This window comes from Moschus berezovskii, chromosome 5 (genome assembly GCF_049115385.1).
Source record: "Moschus berezovskii isolate FMDL1 chromosome 5, NW_MosBer_1.0, whole genome shotgun sequence".
NCBI lineage: Eukaryota > Metazoa > Chordata > Mammalia > Artiodactyla > Moschidae > Moschus > Moschus berezovskii.
In genome coordinates this window covers 75,501,731-75,517,982 of record NC_142464.1, presented here as the reverse complement: position 1 = coordinate 75,517,982, position 16,252 = coordinate 75,501,731, and the positions used below count along the sequence as shown (strand labels likewise).

The 16,252-nt window shown below is 40.5% G+C and overlaps 1 protein-coding gene across 1 annotated transcript in view; it reads right to left on the bottom strand.

Annotated features, from left to right (window-relative positions):
* The window catches only part of ATP10D (ATPase phospholipid transporting 10D (putative)), a 129,795-nt gene that overhangs the window by 30,916 nt on the left and 82,627 nt on the right, over positions 1 to 16,252 (bottom strand). Inside the window, exons 11-15 of the mRNA XM_055434629.2 lie at positions 9,559 to 9,747; positions 6,278 to 6,884; positions 5,389 to 5,495; positions 2,523 to 2,649; positions 712 to 896 (exon numbers count right to left, since the gene is read on the bottom strand). Of these exons, the coding sequence (XP_055290604.2) occupies positions 712 to 896; positions 2,523 to 2,649; positions 5,389 to 5,495; positions 6,278 to 6,884; positions 9,559 to 9,747 (1,215 nt within the window). The remainder of the gene's footprint in view (positions 1 to 711; positions 897 to 2,522; positions 2,650 to 5,388; positions 5,496 to 6,277; positions 6,885 to 9,558; positions 9,748 to 16,252) is intronic.

The following is a 16,252-nucleotide window of genomic DNA, read 5'->3' as shown; positions in this document are numbered from 1 at the left end:
CCCTTCAAGTTCTTTCAACTTTTGATATTCTCAGGTGCACTATCTAAGATTTGCCACTAGAGGGCAAGATTATCCTCTGAGCCTAATTTTAGAATTACCAGGAAAATATTCACAGGATTACACCAGAAATCACTTCCCCTCAGCTTGAAAGAGAGATAGATGCCTGCCTCACAGCTTGACGTATTTTGTCATCATGGGCTAAATCTGGTCAACTCAGTGATAATTCAATATGGGCATAAGGGAGAAGCAAATACATTGGAAATTCTTTTAATGGAAAATTTTCCCTTTGAATCATTATATTTTCCAAGCCTTTAAAATAACTAAACAAGCTACATTGCTGGATAGTAGCAGTATAGTCCCTAAGTCGTGTCCGACTCCTCTGACCAAATGGACTGTAGCCTGCCAGGCTCCTCTGTCCATGGAATTTTCCAGGTAAGAATATTGGAGTGGGTTGTCATTTCCTTCTCCAGGGGAGCTTTCTGACCCAGGGATCGAACCCAGGTCTCCTGCATTACAGGTGGTCTCCTGCATTGAAGGCCTGATTCTTTACCAACTGAGCCACCAGGGAAGTCCCACTGCTGGACAGAAGAACTAGTTATCAAGGAGCTAATGGTTATTGGTTTTTCTTTCTCCTAACAGTCATGAAATCACAAGCATTCCACTGGCTTTGGAAAAAAAAAAAGGAGACTGGGCTAATCTCAGGGTACATACTTTACTTTCTGTATTGAGGATAAAGAGCTTGTCATTTGGCTCCAGTAGTTTGCACGCATAAGCAATATTGACAGCTGTCTCCTGTTTGTCCCCTGTCAGCATCCAGATCTTGATTCCAGCTTTGTGAAGGGCTTCTATAGCCTCAGGGACCCCCTCCTGCAGACGATCTTCAATGCCAGTAGCACCTAAAAAATAACCGGAGTTCAATAGGGCTTATGAGAAACAAAAGCCAGCTGAAGCTCACCTAAACTATGATGGAACCGTATCTGTTAGCTGATCCTGTCCTGAACTATGCAAACAACTCCAGTAGCTTTGCGGAGTCCAAATGAAATGTTGACCCCTCAGACCAAAATCATATACAAAAAAGTAATATTGGGGGAGGAAAGCCTTAGCAATCAATGAGTTTATCAAACTCACTTGCTCTCCTTCTGGCTAGCTTTCTTCTAGGGGGATTAAGAGGATTTCATTCAGTTACTTATATAAACTTACTCCCCAATTTTATAATTCTATGATACTCCCAAGGGTAAAGACAGGCTTTTAAAGAATGTTCTGGTCAGTAACCCACAATATCTATTTTTAATGCTCATACTGTAAGTCCATAATTTCCTTTTCTAAAACAACTGAGACTAGCTATATTTTGGAACTCAAAAGCTCTGCAGATTTTTAGGTAACATGGAACATGCGTCATATCTTATAATATCTGGTAATCAAGCATATTAAATTTCTTTAGCAAAACTTATAAATTACAATAATCACACTATTTAGGATAATAAATACTTTAAACTCTCTTATCAAATCCGGCCTAATCTTGTCACTAAATGAGTTTTGGCGCTAAACCCACAGAGCATGTTGAGTTTGGGACTGTAGACGAGGAAAAGTGGATCTATTATAGACCACTCACACTGTCATGGAGAAATGACTTGGGAGGAAGATGATTACTCCACTGGCCAGAGACCAAGTCAGGTTCCTATTGCTTTTCTCTGAACCTGAGGAATGGAGCTTAGAGACTGGTACTTTGGTGTGTTAGCATTTACATTAGTATCGAGAGGTCCAGACTCTAAGACAGCGTTTTTCAACCTTGACTGCCTCTTGGGAACTACTTGGGGAACTTTGAAAAATTCAAATACCCAGGCCACATATCAGGCCAACTGAATCAGATTCCGTGGGTAGGCACTGGTATTATTTAAAACTGCTCCAGGTGATTTTAAGATGCAGTTCAACCTGAAACAAGAGGAGTCAGGGGTGCAACTTTTAGCTGAAACCAAAAAGTAAGAGAAAAAAAATTTTAGTCCAATTGCAGGCACAGAGTAAAGAATATGGGCCCCAGAGTGAGGGATGGAAAGCTCTGAGCTTCTCCCCAGCTCTGCCAGTGACTAGACTGTGACTCTGAGCAAGTCATTAAACTGCTTTGTGCCCCAAGCTTCTTCTACATAAAACAGATCTGTAGTGTGGATTCAAAAAGACAACATATATTAAAAAACGTTATCCAATACATGGCAAGAAACTCTAGCTTTCTTCTCTTGAACAAGGGTATTTATTCAGCTTTATACTCTATGTTCAGTGTTGAATTGTTAAATGATCTTAAGGATGATCACCCTGACCCTACCACAAGTGAAGTCAAGTTTACTGTGGTCAAAAATGGACTGGGAAGGATTGGAAGCTGGGTAGAAATCAAACTGGACAGGATGGATAGAACCACGTATGTCTATTAGATCAAAGTGGGAAAAAAGGGCACTGGTAAATAACTAATACAGAGACATTAAGCATTTAAAACAATTCTCCATTAAGACAATATACCATAGTCCACCTACCAAGTAAAGTTAGTTTGTTCTCCAACCTCATGGCAGATTCAAGGAGTAATTCTTCCCTGTTGTCAATGCTGGTTTCAGCTAAAAAATGATTTCTCAGCCACTCTGTATATTCAGTGTCACTCATGACCTATGGGGGGGGGGAAAGCTATGAGGCACGCTATGTGATAAACCTGTCAAGACCCACCCTAGAAAAATATCAAACCATGAACTCATTTTAGGTATACCTCTTTCTGGGTTCACTCAGGCCAGGTCCAAATACCATACCCAGTAGCAAACCTCCCAAGCTCTCTGATCAGACCAGTACAACCTTGAGGATGGATGGACCCTGTAGCTCAGTATCTCTGGGAAATTCTACTCATAAGATGAAAATGGGTTAATCTATTCAATTAAACCAGGAACTGTGCAGAGAGAAAGGAGCCACTTGAAAGTGAAATCCAGGGGGATTCTAATGGTACAGTTGAGAAAGTGGTGTCAAGTACTCAATTTTGGGTGTCACATAACTAGCAGCAGCACTGTTTTGTATGGCTGCACCATGTGGCACGTGGGATCTTAGTTCCCCCACTTAGGGAGCAAATCCACACTCCCTGCATTGGAAGCTTGGAGTCTTAACCACTGGACCACTGGGAAAGTCCCACCTTTGATTTCTTTTGATGGTTGGTTTATGGGGTGAGTTATTCATAGGGGTTAAAAGAAAGAGGAAGCCAAATGAGTGAAGCAAGAAGGCTCTCTTCCAAATAAAACATTAAGTGGAATTCCTAGAGAAAGAACCAATGCTACATGTTTCTTTGTCTTCAGGTTGCTATAGAGAAGAAATCTACTTTTAATTCTTATAAAGCAGCATGGAGTTGATGGGGTGAGCCAATTTCTCTACTCATTCTTGCCCACAAGGTAATTTGATTTGGGAGAATCTGACATCTGCTGGGCTATATCTTTATTAGGACAGAATCATTCCACTGAAAAGGCAGAGGCTCTGTTTTGATCTTGACTTCTTCACTCTTACAACCATGTGTGAGACAGGCTTTTGATTATCCTTGCGGCTGATTGATTAAGTGCTTCAGAGTCTATGAAATATGCTGCTTTCCCTAAGGCAGTTCCCAAGAATTAGAATTTGGGAAAGAAATGAGAGATGCCTGCACTGGTCTCAGGACCTAGTTACAGTCTCTCCAATTTCAGTTAAGACTCCAATTCAGTCTGCAGTTCTCTCCGGAGCTCTATGGTTTAGGAATTATCGGACAGCCATTAAAGAATGATACTTTGATCTACACATCTCTCTCCATCTTCTCTACTAGTTAGAGCTTACAATGAAGGACAGAAAATTGACACTCTGGCTTCTAACACAGCAAAAATTAACTGCAGGGCTCAGAGCCAGGGAGGGAGAGGATGACAGAATGGCTGGGAAGTAGTTTTGGAGACGAGAGAGAGTTGGCAAGAGCAGCCTCCTTGGTTCTCCTCCAGTATTGCCCGTGTGGGCTGACAGATAAAACACTGAAGGACAAGAAACAAGGAACAAAGTCTTAGACATATCTTGACAGCAGACTCCCTTCCCTTCCCCATAAGTACATCCTTCGCTTGCCCTAGGCCTTACTAGACTCTCCTTTCCTACCCTAAGTAGACTTCCCCACCTTCCCCTGCCATCATCAATGAGCTAACTGAATCTCCATTGAAGGAAGAAGCATTACCTAGGTGTGCATTTGGGGATACAGTTGTAGGGATGGGATTCGGCATGTCTTGGCTTATTAATAAGAGAGGGGAATCTAAAGGTGTAAGGCTTTGCATAGGCTTATTACACCTGAGTGGGCTTCCCAGGTGGCACTAGTGGTAAAGAACCTGCCAATGCAGGATACATAAAAGGATGCGGGTTCAATCCCTGGGTCAGGAAGATGCCCTGGAGAAGGAAATGGGAACCTACTCTAGTATTTCTGCCTGGAGAATCCCATGGACAGAGGAGCCTGGTGGGTCCATAGGGTTGCAGAGTCAGACACAACTAAAGCAACTTAGCACATAGCACACATCACAGCTGAGCAGCTGGACTGGGTCAGTACTGAAGCCATGCCCCACTGGCCAAGGGGCACAAAAAAACTTGACGAATTTACTCTTAAAAGGCTCTGTATCTCGGTTTCTCCCATGCTCCCAGGGATGGTTTTGGTAGTAACACCCCTCAAATCACTTCTTGGAACTCTCTCTACTTTCTTATTACATAATTTTTTATGTAGACTAGGTCTCAGGATTATTCTGCTGCTGCTGCTAAGTCACTTCAGTCGTGTCCGACTCTGTGTGACCCCATAGACGGAAGCCCACCAGGCTCCCCCGTCCCTGGGATTCTCCAGGCAAGAACACCAGAGCGAGCTGCCATTTCCTTCTCCAATGTGTGAAAGTGAAAAGTGAAAGTGAAGTCGCTCAGTCGTGTCCGACCCAATAATCAAAACTGAGATAATATTTAGAGAATTTATCTGGATTTACAGATAAAGATAAACAAGGAAAAAATATCAAGAACTTCTAAGGGGAAAATAAAGGCCAGTCTCTGGCCTCATTCTTTTAAAGGCACATTTAATGCTACAAGACAGAGGAATGACATTTACAAGGTACTGAGAGCAAGAGAGTAGGATCCAGGGATTTTTTCCCCAGCCATACTGCAGTTTCCAAATGAAAATACTCAGATCTATTGATAACTTTTCTGGCAAAATACTTTGAGAACAAACTCCGACCAACTAATATATAAGGAAAAAAGAAGCTTTATGAAAAGAAAGCCACTGGCCCGGGAACTTTCTCAGATATCTGGATCAGGGTTTGATACATGCTTGCTTTCATTAAATGATGGTCGAACACAGGAAAGAAGGAAGCCAGTGGGTGCCCCAAGCAGTCTCACCCTCTTCGCGATACACAGAGTGCGCAGGCCTCGTTTGGCGTAATCATCCAAGTGCTTCTGGGTTTTCTCCCTTATCATCATCTGCTGTTTTTCCAGACCTGGTCCATCTGAAATAATTGATGACACACAAGTGCTCCTACCAGTGTATCCAATGACAGACATTTTAAAAAAATAATGGAAGCTTAATCCGTAACAAACAAAAGGCCTCATTTGAATCCTAAATGTGCATTTATAAAAGGGACTCCCTCAGAATAAACCTTCCCCTTGTTCCTTTCTCCTTGGGGAGAAAAAGTCCCCCAAATTAATACAAATACCATTCCCACAACAGTGATAATGACAGTAACAATGATTATAATGATGCTGGCTGTCTTCCATTGAGCACTTACCATTTTCTAGGCTCTGAGCAGAGGCACTGCATATATTGCATATAGTATATTCCTTTGATCCATTATCTGCTGATTATACTATGGACAAATGTTATACGTATCTGTAAAAATGTGAAAGCCTATACTTGAGAACCTTAATATTGAATAAGAATTATATAAAAATGTGAAAGCCTATACTTGAGAACCTTAATATTGAATAAGAATTATATAAAAATGTGAAAGCCTATACTTGACTGTAACTTCTATTGTTTAAAATGTCTATGTCCTCTGCCATGAGTTACACAAAATTCTAAATTTCCAAAAAAAATATAGATTTGAACCCTGATCTATGGAACCCCAAAACTTAGGTGCTTTCTCACCAAATCCTAGGCAGCTTCCCCTACTTCATCAAGTGTGATAGATCCTCACAGATCTGCTTCTTTGCCTTTACAAGACCATTCAGAGTAGCCCTGTGATCACCAAGCCCTTCCCATCACTTCTTTCTCAGTCCTGCATGAACCCACCTGGGGAAGGCACGGAGAGCAACTCCATGATTGCGGAATCAGCGCCCTTTGTATACACCACCACTTGGTTGGAAAGGGGGTGCCGGACCACCACAGACATTCTTTTTCTTACTGAGTCAAAGGGCAGGATATGTAGGAGTTGAAATGTTAATGGTCCCAAAGCGGCAAAGTCCACCACAACCTGCTCTGGGGTCCGGGACTGCAGAGTGCACTGGTAAGCCCGGGCAGCGTACACTAAGGCGGCTTCATCGGGGCTCTCAGCCTCATAACACAGGCTGGAGGTCAAGGGATGTCCAGGGAGGGGTTCCACCTTGCCATTTGCGATGCCTGCATCGCTGTTTTGTTTCTCAATTTCTGTGGGACAAGCTGAGTTATCAGAGCCTTGGAGGCTCTCACTCATCTGGGAGATCTCTTCCTCCACAGGTGAGGCTGGTTTCATTCTATTAAATAGAGTGAGTCTGCTCACAAAGGCGTTTGGGACTCCAGATGGCTCTTTCCCACTGGAAAGAGATGGTGAACTTGACCTTCGGACAGACAGTCTCTGGAAGAGGTTTTTAATCTCTTCCAAAGATTTAATGGGTATTCCACGCAGAGAAGAGAGTCCGACCTAGGAAACATAACATGAGAAGGTCTCAATAAGACAGTCAAAAGCAGTTGATAACAGCTATGAAGTCAAACTAGGGGACAAAAGGACAATGAAAAGTTACTCATAGCAGACTGTTTCATACTTAACAATGCTGCAAAAAAAATAATAAAATAAAAGCAGCCATTATGAAAAAGATGTGCTAATGCTGATAGCACTGTGAATTTCTACAACCATTTAGGAAGAAATCTGACAGCTCACAGCAAAAGATATAAAGTGTGCTAATATCAGTAGCAGTGGGCATACTTTAGCAAATTTTCCTGATAAAATAACCTAATATAAAAAAGTTATCTTTATTATATGCATCCCAGCAATAATAACGGAGAAGGCAATGGCACCCCACTCCAGTACTCTTGCCTGGAAAATCCCACGGACAGAGGAGCCTGGTAGGCTACAGCCCATGGGGTCGCGAAGAGTCGGACACAACTGAGTGACTTCACTTTCACTTTTCACTTTCATGCATTGGAGAAGGAAATGGCAACCCACTCCAGTGTTCTTGCCTTGATAATTCCAGGGACAGGGGAGCCTGGTGGGCTGCCGTCTATGGGGTTGCACAGAGTCGGACACGACTGAAACGACTTAGCAGCAGCAGCAGTAGCAGCAATAATAATTTAAAAATTATAAGTATTCAATAACAATAAATTAGAAACATCTTAAAATGTTATAGAATATTTAAATACCAAGTTTATAAAGATTACAGGGCCATACTGAAAAAGCTATAAAAATAGTATGAGCAGCAGAAAAACAAATAAGTAATACACATTTAAAACACTAGATGAAAGTAATCAAAAGACTAACAAAATGTGTTTTTTCTTTCATTTTTCAGATTCTAAAAAAGGTTGTTGATTTGACTTAAGAAAAATAGGCCAATAAAGTAGTTTATAAAAGACTATCAATATCGTAATAGGAATTCAAATTTCTACTTTTATAGAACTTTTTCTTGCTCATATTCTGATTTCTAGAATTTAATACTAATTGGGAAGACCAATTAATTGAATTCTAAAATTTTCACATTAGAAATGTCCAAGGAATTAAAGAATTTTCTCCTAATAATTATTAATTTTATGATAGTTTGAGGGACTCATGTTGGTCAATTTGCAAACTTACTGGCAACTCAAAAATGAAAAGTGAACTCAACTACAGATGATGTTTCTGTATTACACATGAATTCCAGTGAGCTCTTTATTCACTGCCTTGCTATCACTACCTTAAAATATCATGAGGCTTAGGCTTTTATATGCCTACAGAGATTTTCTTTCAGGCCACAGAATATTACATTCTTCGGGGATAAGATAACTATATTTCTTAAGCAGGAAATGCCAAAAGATGTCTGCACTGGAAACAGATGTATATCAAAAGGTGTTGTATGAGGAGAAAAACAGAATAACCAGGGATTTACCCTCTAACTAGATAACTTCAAAGAGCAAGTTTCTAATTAAAATCTTATAAAAATACAGTTTCTGATCAAATGAAAGCTTAATGAAAAGTAAGTTATTTCTATGTTAAAACTGACCACCTCTGAAGTTGCCAAGAGAAAATGATCTAATAGAAAATGAAAATTTAATTGGGTTGTGCTGCAAATTGAATTTTAAGTGGATGCGTGCAAAAGAGGAAATAGTTATACTCAAGGAAGACAGCACAGCGAGTGGTGAATCACCAGTCTCTAAAGCAAGTTTTCCTTTTTAATTGAAAATGAATTTTCCATGAATTCTAAGCTACAAAGAGACTTTAAAGATTCAGCTTGTGTGGGAACAGCATAATCTTGGTATATTAAAGATGTACTGGATCTTCCAGTGATTGAGTTTACATTACCCAACTGGCATATGAAAAGGTATATTATCAGTAAACACGATAATGAATCTAATACTTTATATTTTGCTTGATGGAGTGCATATGTTGGAGGCCTCAGAAGTTTCACAGAAAGCTTCAATTTGGTAGGCAAAGTAAAGCAAAATGAAGAGAGTCACATTTGCCAAGAACTGCTCTCATTAGCTATCCTCCTGGAAGCAAAGTAGTGTAGTAGCATGGATCCATACTCCCTGGGTTCAATCCTATTTCCCCAACAAACTGGTCCTGTGTCCCTGGGTAAGTTACTTAAGTTTACCTGTAAAATGAGGAGTAGTAGAGTAATAGTACCTAACTCATGGGACTGCTGGGAGTATTAAACCTAGTAATACCAATAAATCACTTCAGTTCAGTTCAGTTGCTCAGTTGTGTCCGACTCTCTGCGACCCCATGAATCACTTAGAACATCATAAATTCAGAGTACAGGTTAAGCAATGTATAAATGTTACCTGTTACTATTGTTAATTACAATCCATATAAGACCATGGGGCTTCCCAGGTGGCGAAAGTGGTAAAGAACCCACCCGCCAATGCAGGTTAGATGTAAGAAACTCCAGTTTGATCCCTGGGTAGGGAAGGTCCCCTGAAGGAGGGCATGGCAACCCACTCCAGTATTCTTGCCTGGAGAATCCCCATAGATAGAGGAGCCTGGCAGGCTATAGTCCATGGAGTTGCAAAGATCTGGACACGACTGAAGCAACTTAGCATGCATGCACAGTGAGAGCACATAACAAATATATTTAAACCCAGAGTTCTCTTCTGGAAGGTGACCCTTGTTTGCATTATAGTCTTACCTTTTGCCGTGGCTGGTTAGGAGCAGAAACCACTACTGTGTTGCAAATTGCCAATGCAATAAAGAAGTCGATGATGTACAAAGTCTCCAGTGGTGGATCTGGGATAGTCTCATCAGTTGGGGTGAAGAGCAGAGGTGTAATCTGACTAAACTTGTCCAAAAGCCTGGTGTCTGGTACCACATCTGTTTCCTGAATATCCAATGAGACAAAGTGTGGTCACAGTAAGCATCTAAAAATATGAGTTTTAAATCTACACAAGAAGCATGATTTCTAACCAGAATCTATGATACATGAGACAGTAAACTATTCTTTTTTAAAAAATTTAATGTACATGGTATCATGGGAAGTGAACAAAAGGAACTAAAAGACAAAAAATTAAATGGAAAATCCAGAATGCATAATATGAAAGGAGATTACCTTGACTATTAAACAAAGTAAGAGATAGAGACAATGCCTTTCACCAAATTCTAATTGAATGAGTGTTTCTTATTTTGAAATATACAGTGCAGAGCTATATTTTATTGTAGGATTCTACTTTGGGCATAGATTCATCCAACAGCAACAGATGAATATTAATTCTTTTAAAAGTGTGTATTCATACTATGTTATTTTAGCAAAATATTTAATGGCTCATCAAGTCATTACTATTGTTTAAAAACCAACCCTCCAAAATAAAAACTACTATAAGCAGGCTAACAGAGTTTATCTGTATTTCCCTAGTAATACCTTACAAGACTTCATGGGAAATAGATGGAAAAGCAGTGGAAACAGTGTCAGACTTTTTTGGGGCTCCAAAATCACTGCAGATGCTGATTGCAGCCATGAAATTAAAAGACGCTTGCTCCTTGGAAGGAAAGTTATGACCAACCTTGATAGTATATTAAAAAGCAGAGACACTACTTTGCCAACAAAGGTCCGTCTAGTCAAGGCTATGGTTTTTCCCGTGGTCATGTATGGATGTGAGAGTTGGACTGTGAAGAAAGCTGATTGTCGAAGAATTGATGCTTTTGAACTGTGGTGTTGGAGAAGACTCTTGAGAGTCCCTTATACCGCAAGGAGATCCAACCAGTCCATTCTAAGGGAGATCGATCCTGGGTGTTCATTGGAAGGACTGATGCTAAAGCTGAAACTGCAATACTTTGGCCACCTCATGCGACAAGTTGACTCACTGGAAAAGACTCTGATGCTGGGAAAGGTTGGGGGCGGGAGGAGAAGGGGACGACAGAGAATGAGATGGCTGGATGGCATCACCGACTCTGTGGACATGAGTTTGAGAGAACTCCGGGAGTTGGTGATGGACAGGGAGGCCTGGTGTGCTGTGATTCATGGGATCGCGGAGAGTCGGACATGACTGAGCGACTGAACTGAACTGAACCTTACAAGACATGAACATCCATGCTTGCTATGCTAAGTTGCTTCAGATGTGTCCAACTATTTGAGACCCTATGAACTGTTCATGGTTCTTCTGTCCATGGGATTCTCCAGGCAAGAGGACTGGAGTATGTTGTCACGCTCTCTTCCAGGGGATCTTCCCTATCCAGAGGTAGAATCAGAGATGAACATTCAAGCGTCCCTCTAAGAGATTTCTGATTATCAAATATATATGGCAACTGTGCCCTATGCCCTTCTCTTTTGTAGAATTCCTTTTACAAATTGGCTTTAAGAAATTTGATTATTGGGTGAAAATACCTCATTCTGTTTAACACAGTACTTTTCACACTTATTTAGAAGTACTAGCTTTAATGAAAGAATACTGTCGTAGAAATTTCTTTATAATTTTGTAATATACAGTCAACTGCTTTAGAAATTTTTCAGATGATTCAAAAAAGGAATCATCATCTCTGAATCAAGTTTTCAAAAAAGTGCCACTGTATTCTAGAGGAATCCAGGATGCTGGCAAAGCATACTGACTTCAGGAAAGCCAAGAGAGGCGATGGAGAGAACAGACTCAAATAAGGAGATGCTTGATGTTAGACTCAGTGATCATGGCTCGCGTTTTACATTCAGGAGGTCGGTAAGTTTTAACACAGGCTCAACAAGCAAAGAGCACAGGCTGGAAATCATATGGGTTTGGGTTCAGGCTCTAGATCCACTACATGCTCTCTAGGAGCCTCAGGCAACTTACTTATTTAACTAACCCTCTGAGCTTCATTTCCCTCTTCTGAATAATCTTAAGAAGTACACCTACCTCAGAGGGTGGCTATATAAAGTAAATGAGACAACAAATGAGACAAGGCCAGCACAACAGAAACTGAAATAATTTTATGTTCTTTGTTCTTCTGGAATGACACACTCATTTTCAGGCAACTGACCTGCTTCACAGTGGGTTTCAAAGGTCCCAGTTTTCTGCTGTCAAAAGACATTCTTAAATTTCTATTTAAAGACAGCATCTATTGTTCTGTAATAGTTTACTTAGCAAAATTTGAACCATGTTGTGTTTGATGGAGTTTGTAAATGTTTGTAATCTGACGACTGCTCATTAACTAGTTGGCCACATTCCCTCTCAAGTCATAGAGTAACACTGAGCCAGCAAGAGTCTGTGCTGTGCCCTCAGTTACTTGGTGAACCATCCCTTCCTTGAGGATCCCCTTGCCAAAGTTAGTTACAAGACAGTGGCAAGGTCTGATGCTTGGAAACCTTGTTGCATGGAATTGATGAAGGCTATGATGATACTGGCATCTAGTGAGTATGAGAGATGCCATAGGCTGAAACAGTATTCCCAAAGGCATCCTTCTCAAAATGTTTACACATATTAAGCAAAACTCAAAGAGTTCCATACTAAAATAAGTTTAAGAAATGTTAAATAGGTCTTTCTACTGTAGCACTTCTAAGAGTGTTTAAAAGCTACTGGGAATCTACAAGAAGAAGCCAGTATGCAGGTTTTGGCAATGTTATCTCTAAGAGACATTTACTCTTTGGAACACGATCAGGATTGAGTTACAGACTTTAGAAGCAAACAGTGATTTTATTGTACTGATGATCTCCACACTGCTGAGTAACTGGCTTCAGAACACCAGGACTCTACTTCATTCTGAAGTTATTCTAAGACTAATGACAGATTTGTAAGTTCAGTCTTGGTGACAAACACTGCTGACATAAGTCAATCTAATGTGTCATTCAGGGAATTTAAGAACCGATGCTGTGGCCACAAGAATAAAAGAAGACATGGAGCTGACCAAAGCTGGGACTCTGATTGGAATCTGTATTTATTATTGTATCTATTATTGAAATAGATGTGAAAAACTCAGGACCATACAAGACCCTAAAAGCATAAAAAAAAAAATAATAATATAAAGAAGAGCCTAGAAGATTTAAGGAATGAGCCATGTCAAAATGAAGCTGCAAGAACAAAATATTCTTCCCTTTAGTTGGTGTCTCTAACAAGTTAACCCTGAGTGACTGTTTAGTTCCTGAACTCAGGAGAAGTACAGAGTTATCACACACAATTCTTATGTATAAGATGGTTTGATGGTTTTTTTTTTTCTTCTTCTAAGATCCATATCTTCCTCATGGATACCTTCTATTTCAAAATTGACTTTTGCTCTTTTTTTTTTTTCCCCTGTAATGGACAGCTCCTGCCTTCTCTGAACTCCAATTAACCCAAGAACCAAATCCACACCATCCAGTTTTAAATAATTCCATGTATATGTACTTCTCTCCCCACAGGGTAAGTTCCTTTAAAGGAAGGAACCTGTATCTTATAGATTTTTGCATACTTTTTGAAATTGAAGAACAGTTGATTTACAATGTTTCAGGTATACAACAACGTGATTCAGTTATATATATACATCTATTCTGTTTCAAAATTTTTCCATTCTAAGTTATTATTTGGTATTGAATATACTTCCCTAAGTTATACAGTAAATCCTTATTGCTTATATATCTTATGTATTCAGTTCAGTTGCTCAGTCGTATCTGACTTTGTAACCCCCTGCAGCACGCCAGGCTTCCCTGTCCATCACCAACTCCCAAAGCTTGCTCAAAATCATGTCCATCAAGTCAGTGATGCCATCTAACCATCTCATCCTCTGTCATCCCCTTCTTCTCCTGCCTTCAGTCTTTCCCAGCATCAGGGTCTTTTCCAAGACCTTTTCATGTATAGTAGCTTGTATCTCTTAATACAACCACAACTTTTTTTTATGTATAGCAGCTTGTATCTCTTAATCCCATGCTCCTAATTTATCCCTTTCCCATTTCTTCTTTGGTAACCATAAGTTTGTTTCCTACATTTGTGAGTCTATTTCTGTTTTGTAATAAAACTCATTTGCATCATTTTTTTAGATTTCACAAGTAAGTGATATCAGGCTTCCCTGGTGACTCAGTGGTAAAGAAACCACCTACCAAGCGGGAGATTCAGGCTTGATCCTGGGTTAGGAAGATCCCCTGGAGAAGGAAATGGCAACCCACTCCAGTATTCTTGCCTGGGAAATCCTATGGACAGAGGAGCCTGGCGAGCTACAGTCCACAGGGTCACAAAAGACTCGGACACAACTGAGCAATTAAACAATAAGTAATATCATATGATATTTGTTTTTGTCTGACTTCATTTAGTATGATAATCTCTATCCAAAATCACTGCAGATGCTGATTGCAGCCCTGAAATTAAAAGATGCTTGCTCCTTGGAAGGAAAGTTATGACCAACCTTGATAGTATATTAAAAAGCAGAGACATTACTTTGCCAACCAAGGTCCGTCTAGTCAAGGCAATGGTTTTTCCCGTGGTCATGTATGGATGTGAGAGTTGGACTGTGAAGAAAGCTGATCGCCGAAGAATCAATGCTTTTGAACTGTGGTGTTGGAGAAGACTCTTGAGAGTCCCTTGGACTGTAAGGAGATCCAACCAGTCCATTCTAAAGGAGATCAATCCTGGGTGTTCATTGGAGGGACTGATGCTAAAGCTGAAGCTGCAATACTTTGGCCACCTCATGCAAAGAGTTGACTCACTGGAAAAGACTCTGATGCTGGGAAAGGTTGGGGGCGGGAGGAGAAGGGGACGACAGAGAATGAGATGGCTGGATGGCATCACCGACTCTGTGGACATGAGTTTGAGTGAACTCCGGGAGTTGGTGATGGACAGGGAGGCCTGGCGTGCTGTGATTCATGGGGTCGCGGAGAGTCGGACACGACTGAGCAACTGAACTGAACTGAACTGATGTTGCTGTAAAAGGCATTATTTCATTATTTTTTATGGATTCTTTTTTAACGTATCTTACAGATTTTTGGATTCTTAACTTAGTACCTGTGTCAGTACCTGACACATGGATAAGCTTTAAAATTTTATTGCTGTACATTACTAACAAACATTTGCTGGTTTTATATTCCAGTAAAGAAGGGGCTGGAAAACAGATGAAAAAGATGTGATTCTTAGAAAACAAAGATATAACACCCTCCCACTTGACCTCAAATGGACATTTTTTTATGCAGTGAAAAACTGTATACTCTTAATTAGAGACTACAGAACATGATGCAGACAGCTTCCCATATTTAAAGTCAGCCTTATCTGTTTCATGGTGGGAGTACAACATCTTAGTCCTAATCTTAGACAGCATCTGGCTATTTGAAACCTTACATTTGCTGCCACGATTCATACAGTATCTTCTTACCAGGCTGCAGATTTCACATTCACCTTTCTTTCTCCCTCCCTCCCTCCCCTACTTTCCTTCATTTCTTTCTGTATTTTCCCCCTGTGCAAACTGAATTAAAACAAACACTGGCCAAGACTTCTCTGTGCTCTCTCAAAGCGTCTGCCAAAGTTTTTGTGTAGTCTTACTATGTACTGAATGTTATCTCTGTTTTCAAACTGAGAATGACTTGGACCCACTTTGTTTATGGAAATTTGAAAATGTCCAAAGTTTAATAATGAACAAAGATACTCCATGTGGGAGATAATGTTGACCAAGTTCTAACACTGTGCCCTGTTGTTCAGTTGCTAAGTCGTGTCCAACTCTTTGCGACCGCATGGACTGTAGCCCACCAGCCTCCTCTGTTCATGGAATTTCCCAGGCAAGAATACTGGAGTGGGTTGCCATTTCCTTCTCCAGAGGATCTTCCCAATCCAGGGATCAAACCCATGTCACTTGCTTGGCTGGCGATTCTTTACCACTGGGCCACCTGTGAAGCCCAACACTCTACTCCTCCTCTACTGTCACCTGTACCTAAGGTTTTTATCTCAGTCCCTGCTGCCACTCTCACTCCAATTTTAGAGACTCAGCACTCCATCTGGACAACCTTGGCTTAAATACAGAAACAAATGCCTTCTGCCTGAGATTCCTAAATACCAAAGACCGAAGAGAAAAGACAAAGGCCCATAGCCACACATGCACAGCTCCTCCTCCCTACTACATTCTCCCCCGTTGTGTGGTTCTGAGCCTTTGTACACACTACATACTGTCTGCCCTGAGTGCTTTTCCTTCCTTTTCTACTGTGCAACCCTCTACTCATTAGTTTAATTATAAAATGAGTTTTACCTCTTTTGTGCAACTTTTCTTGATCCCTTCTCATCCCCAGAGAGTTGATGACTCTCTTCTTTGTGCCTTTTTAATACTATGGATTAACTATCATTACTGCATCTTCAAACAGGGTCACCTCTATTTAATTATATGTCTGCTTCCTCCATCAAGAGCAAAGCTGAAAGCTGGGGATGTGTCTTATCCGTTTTATATCCCAGGCCCTAGTATTATGTCATTGTCTTCCA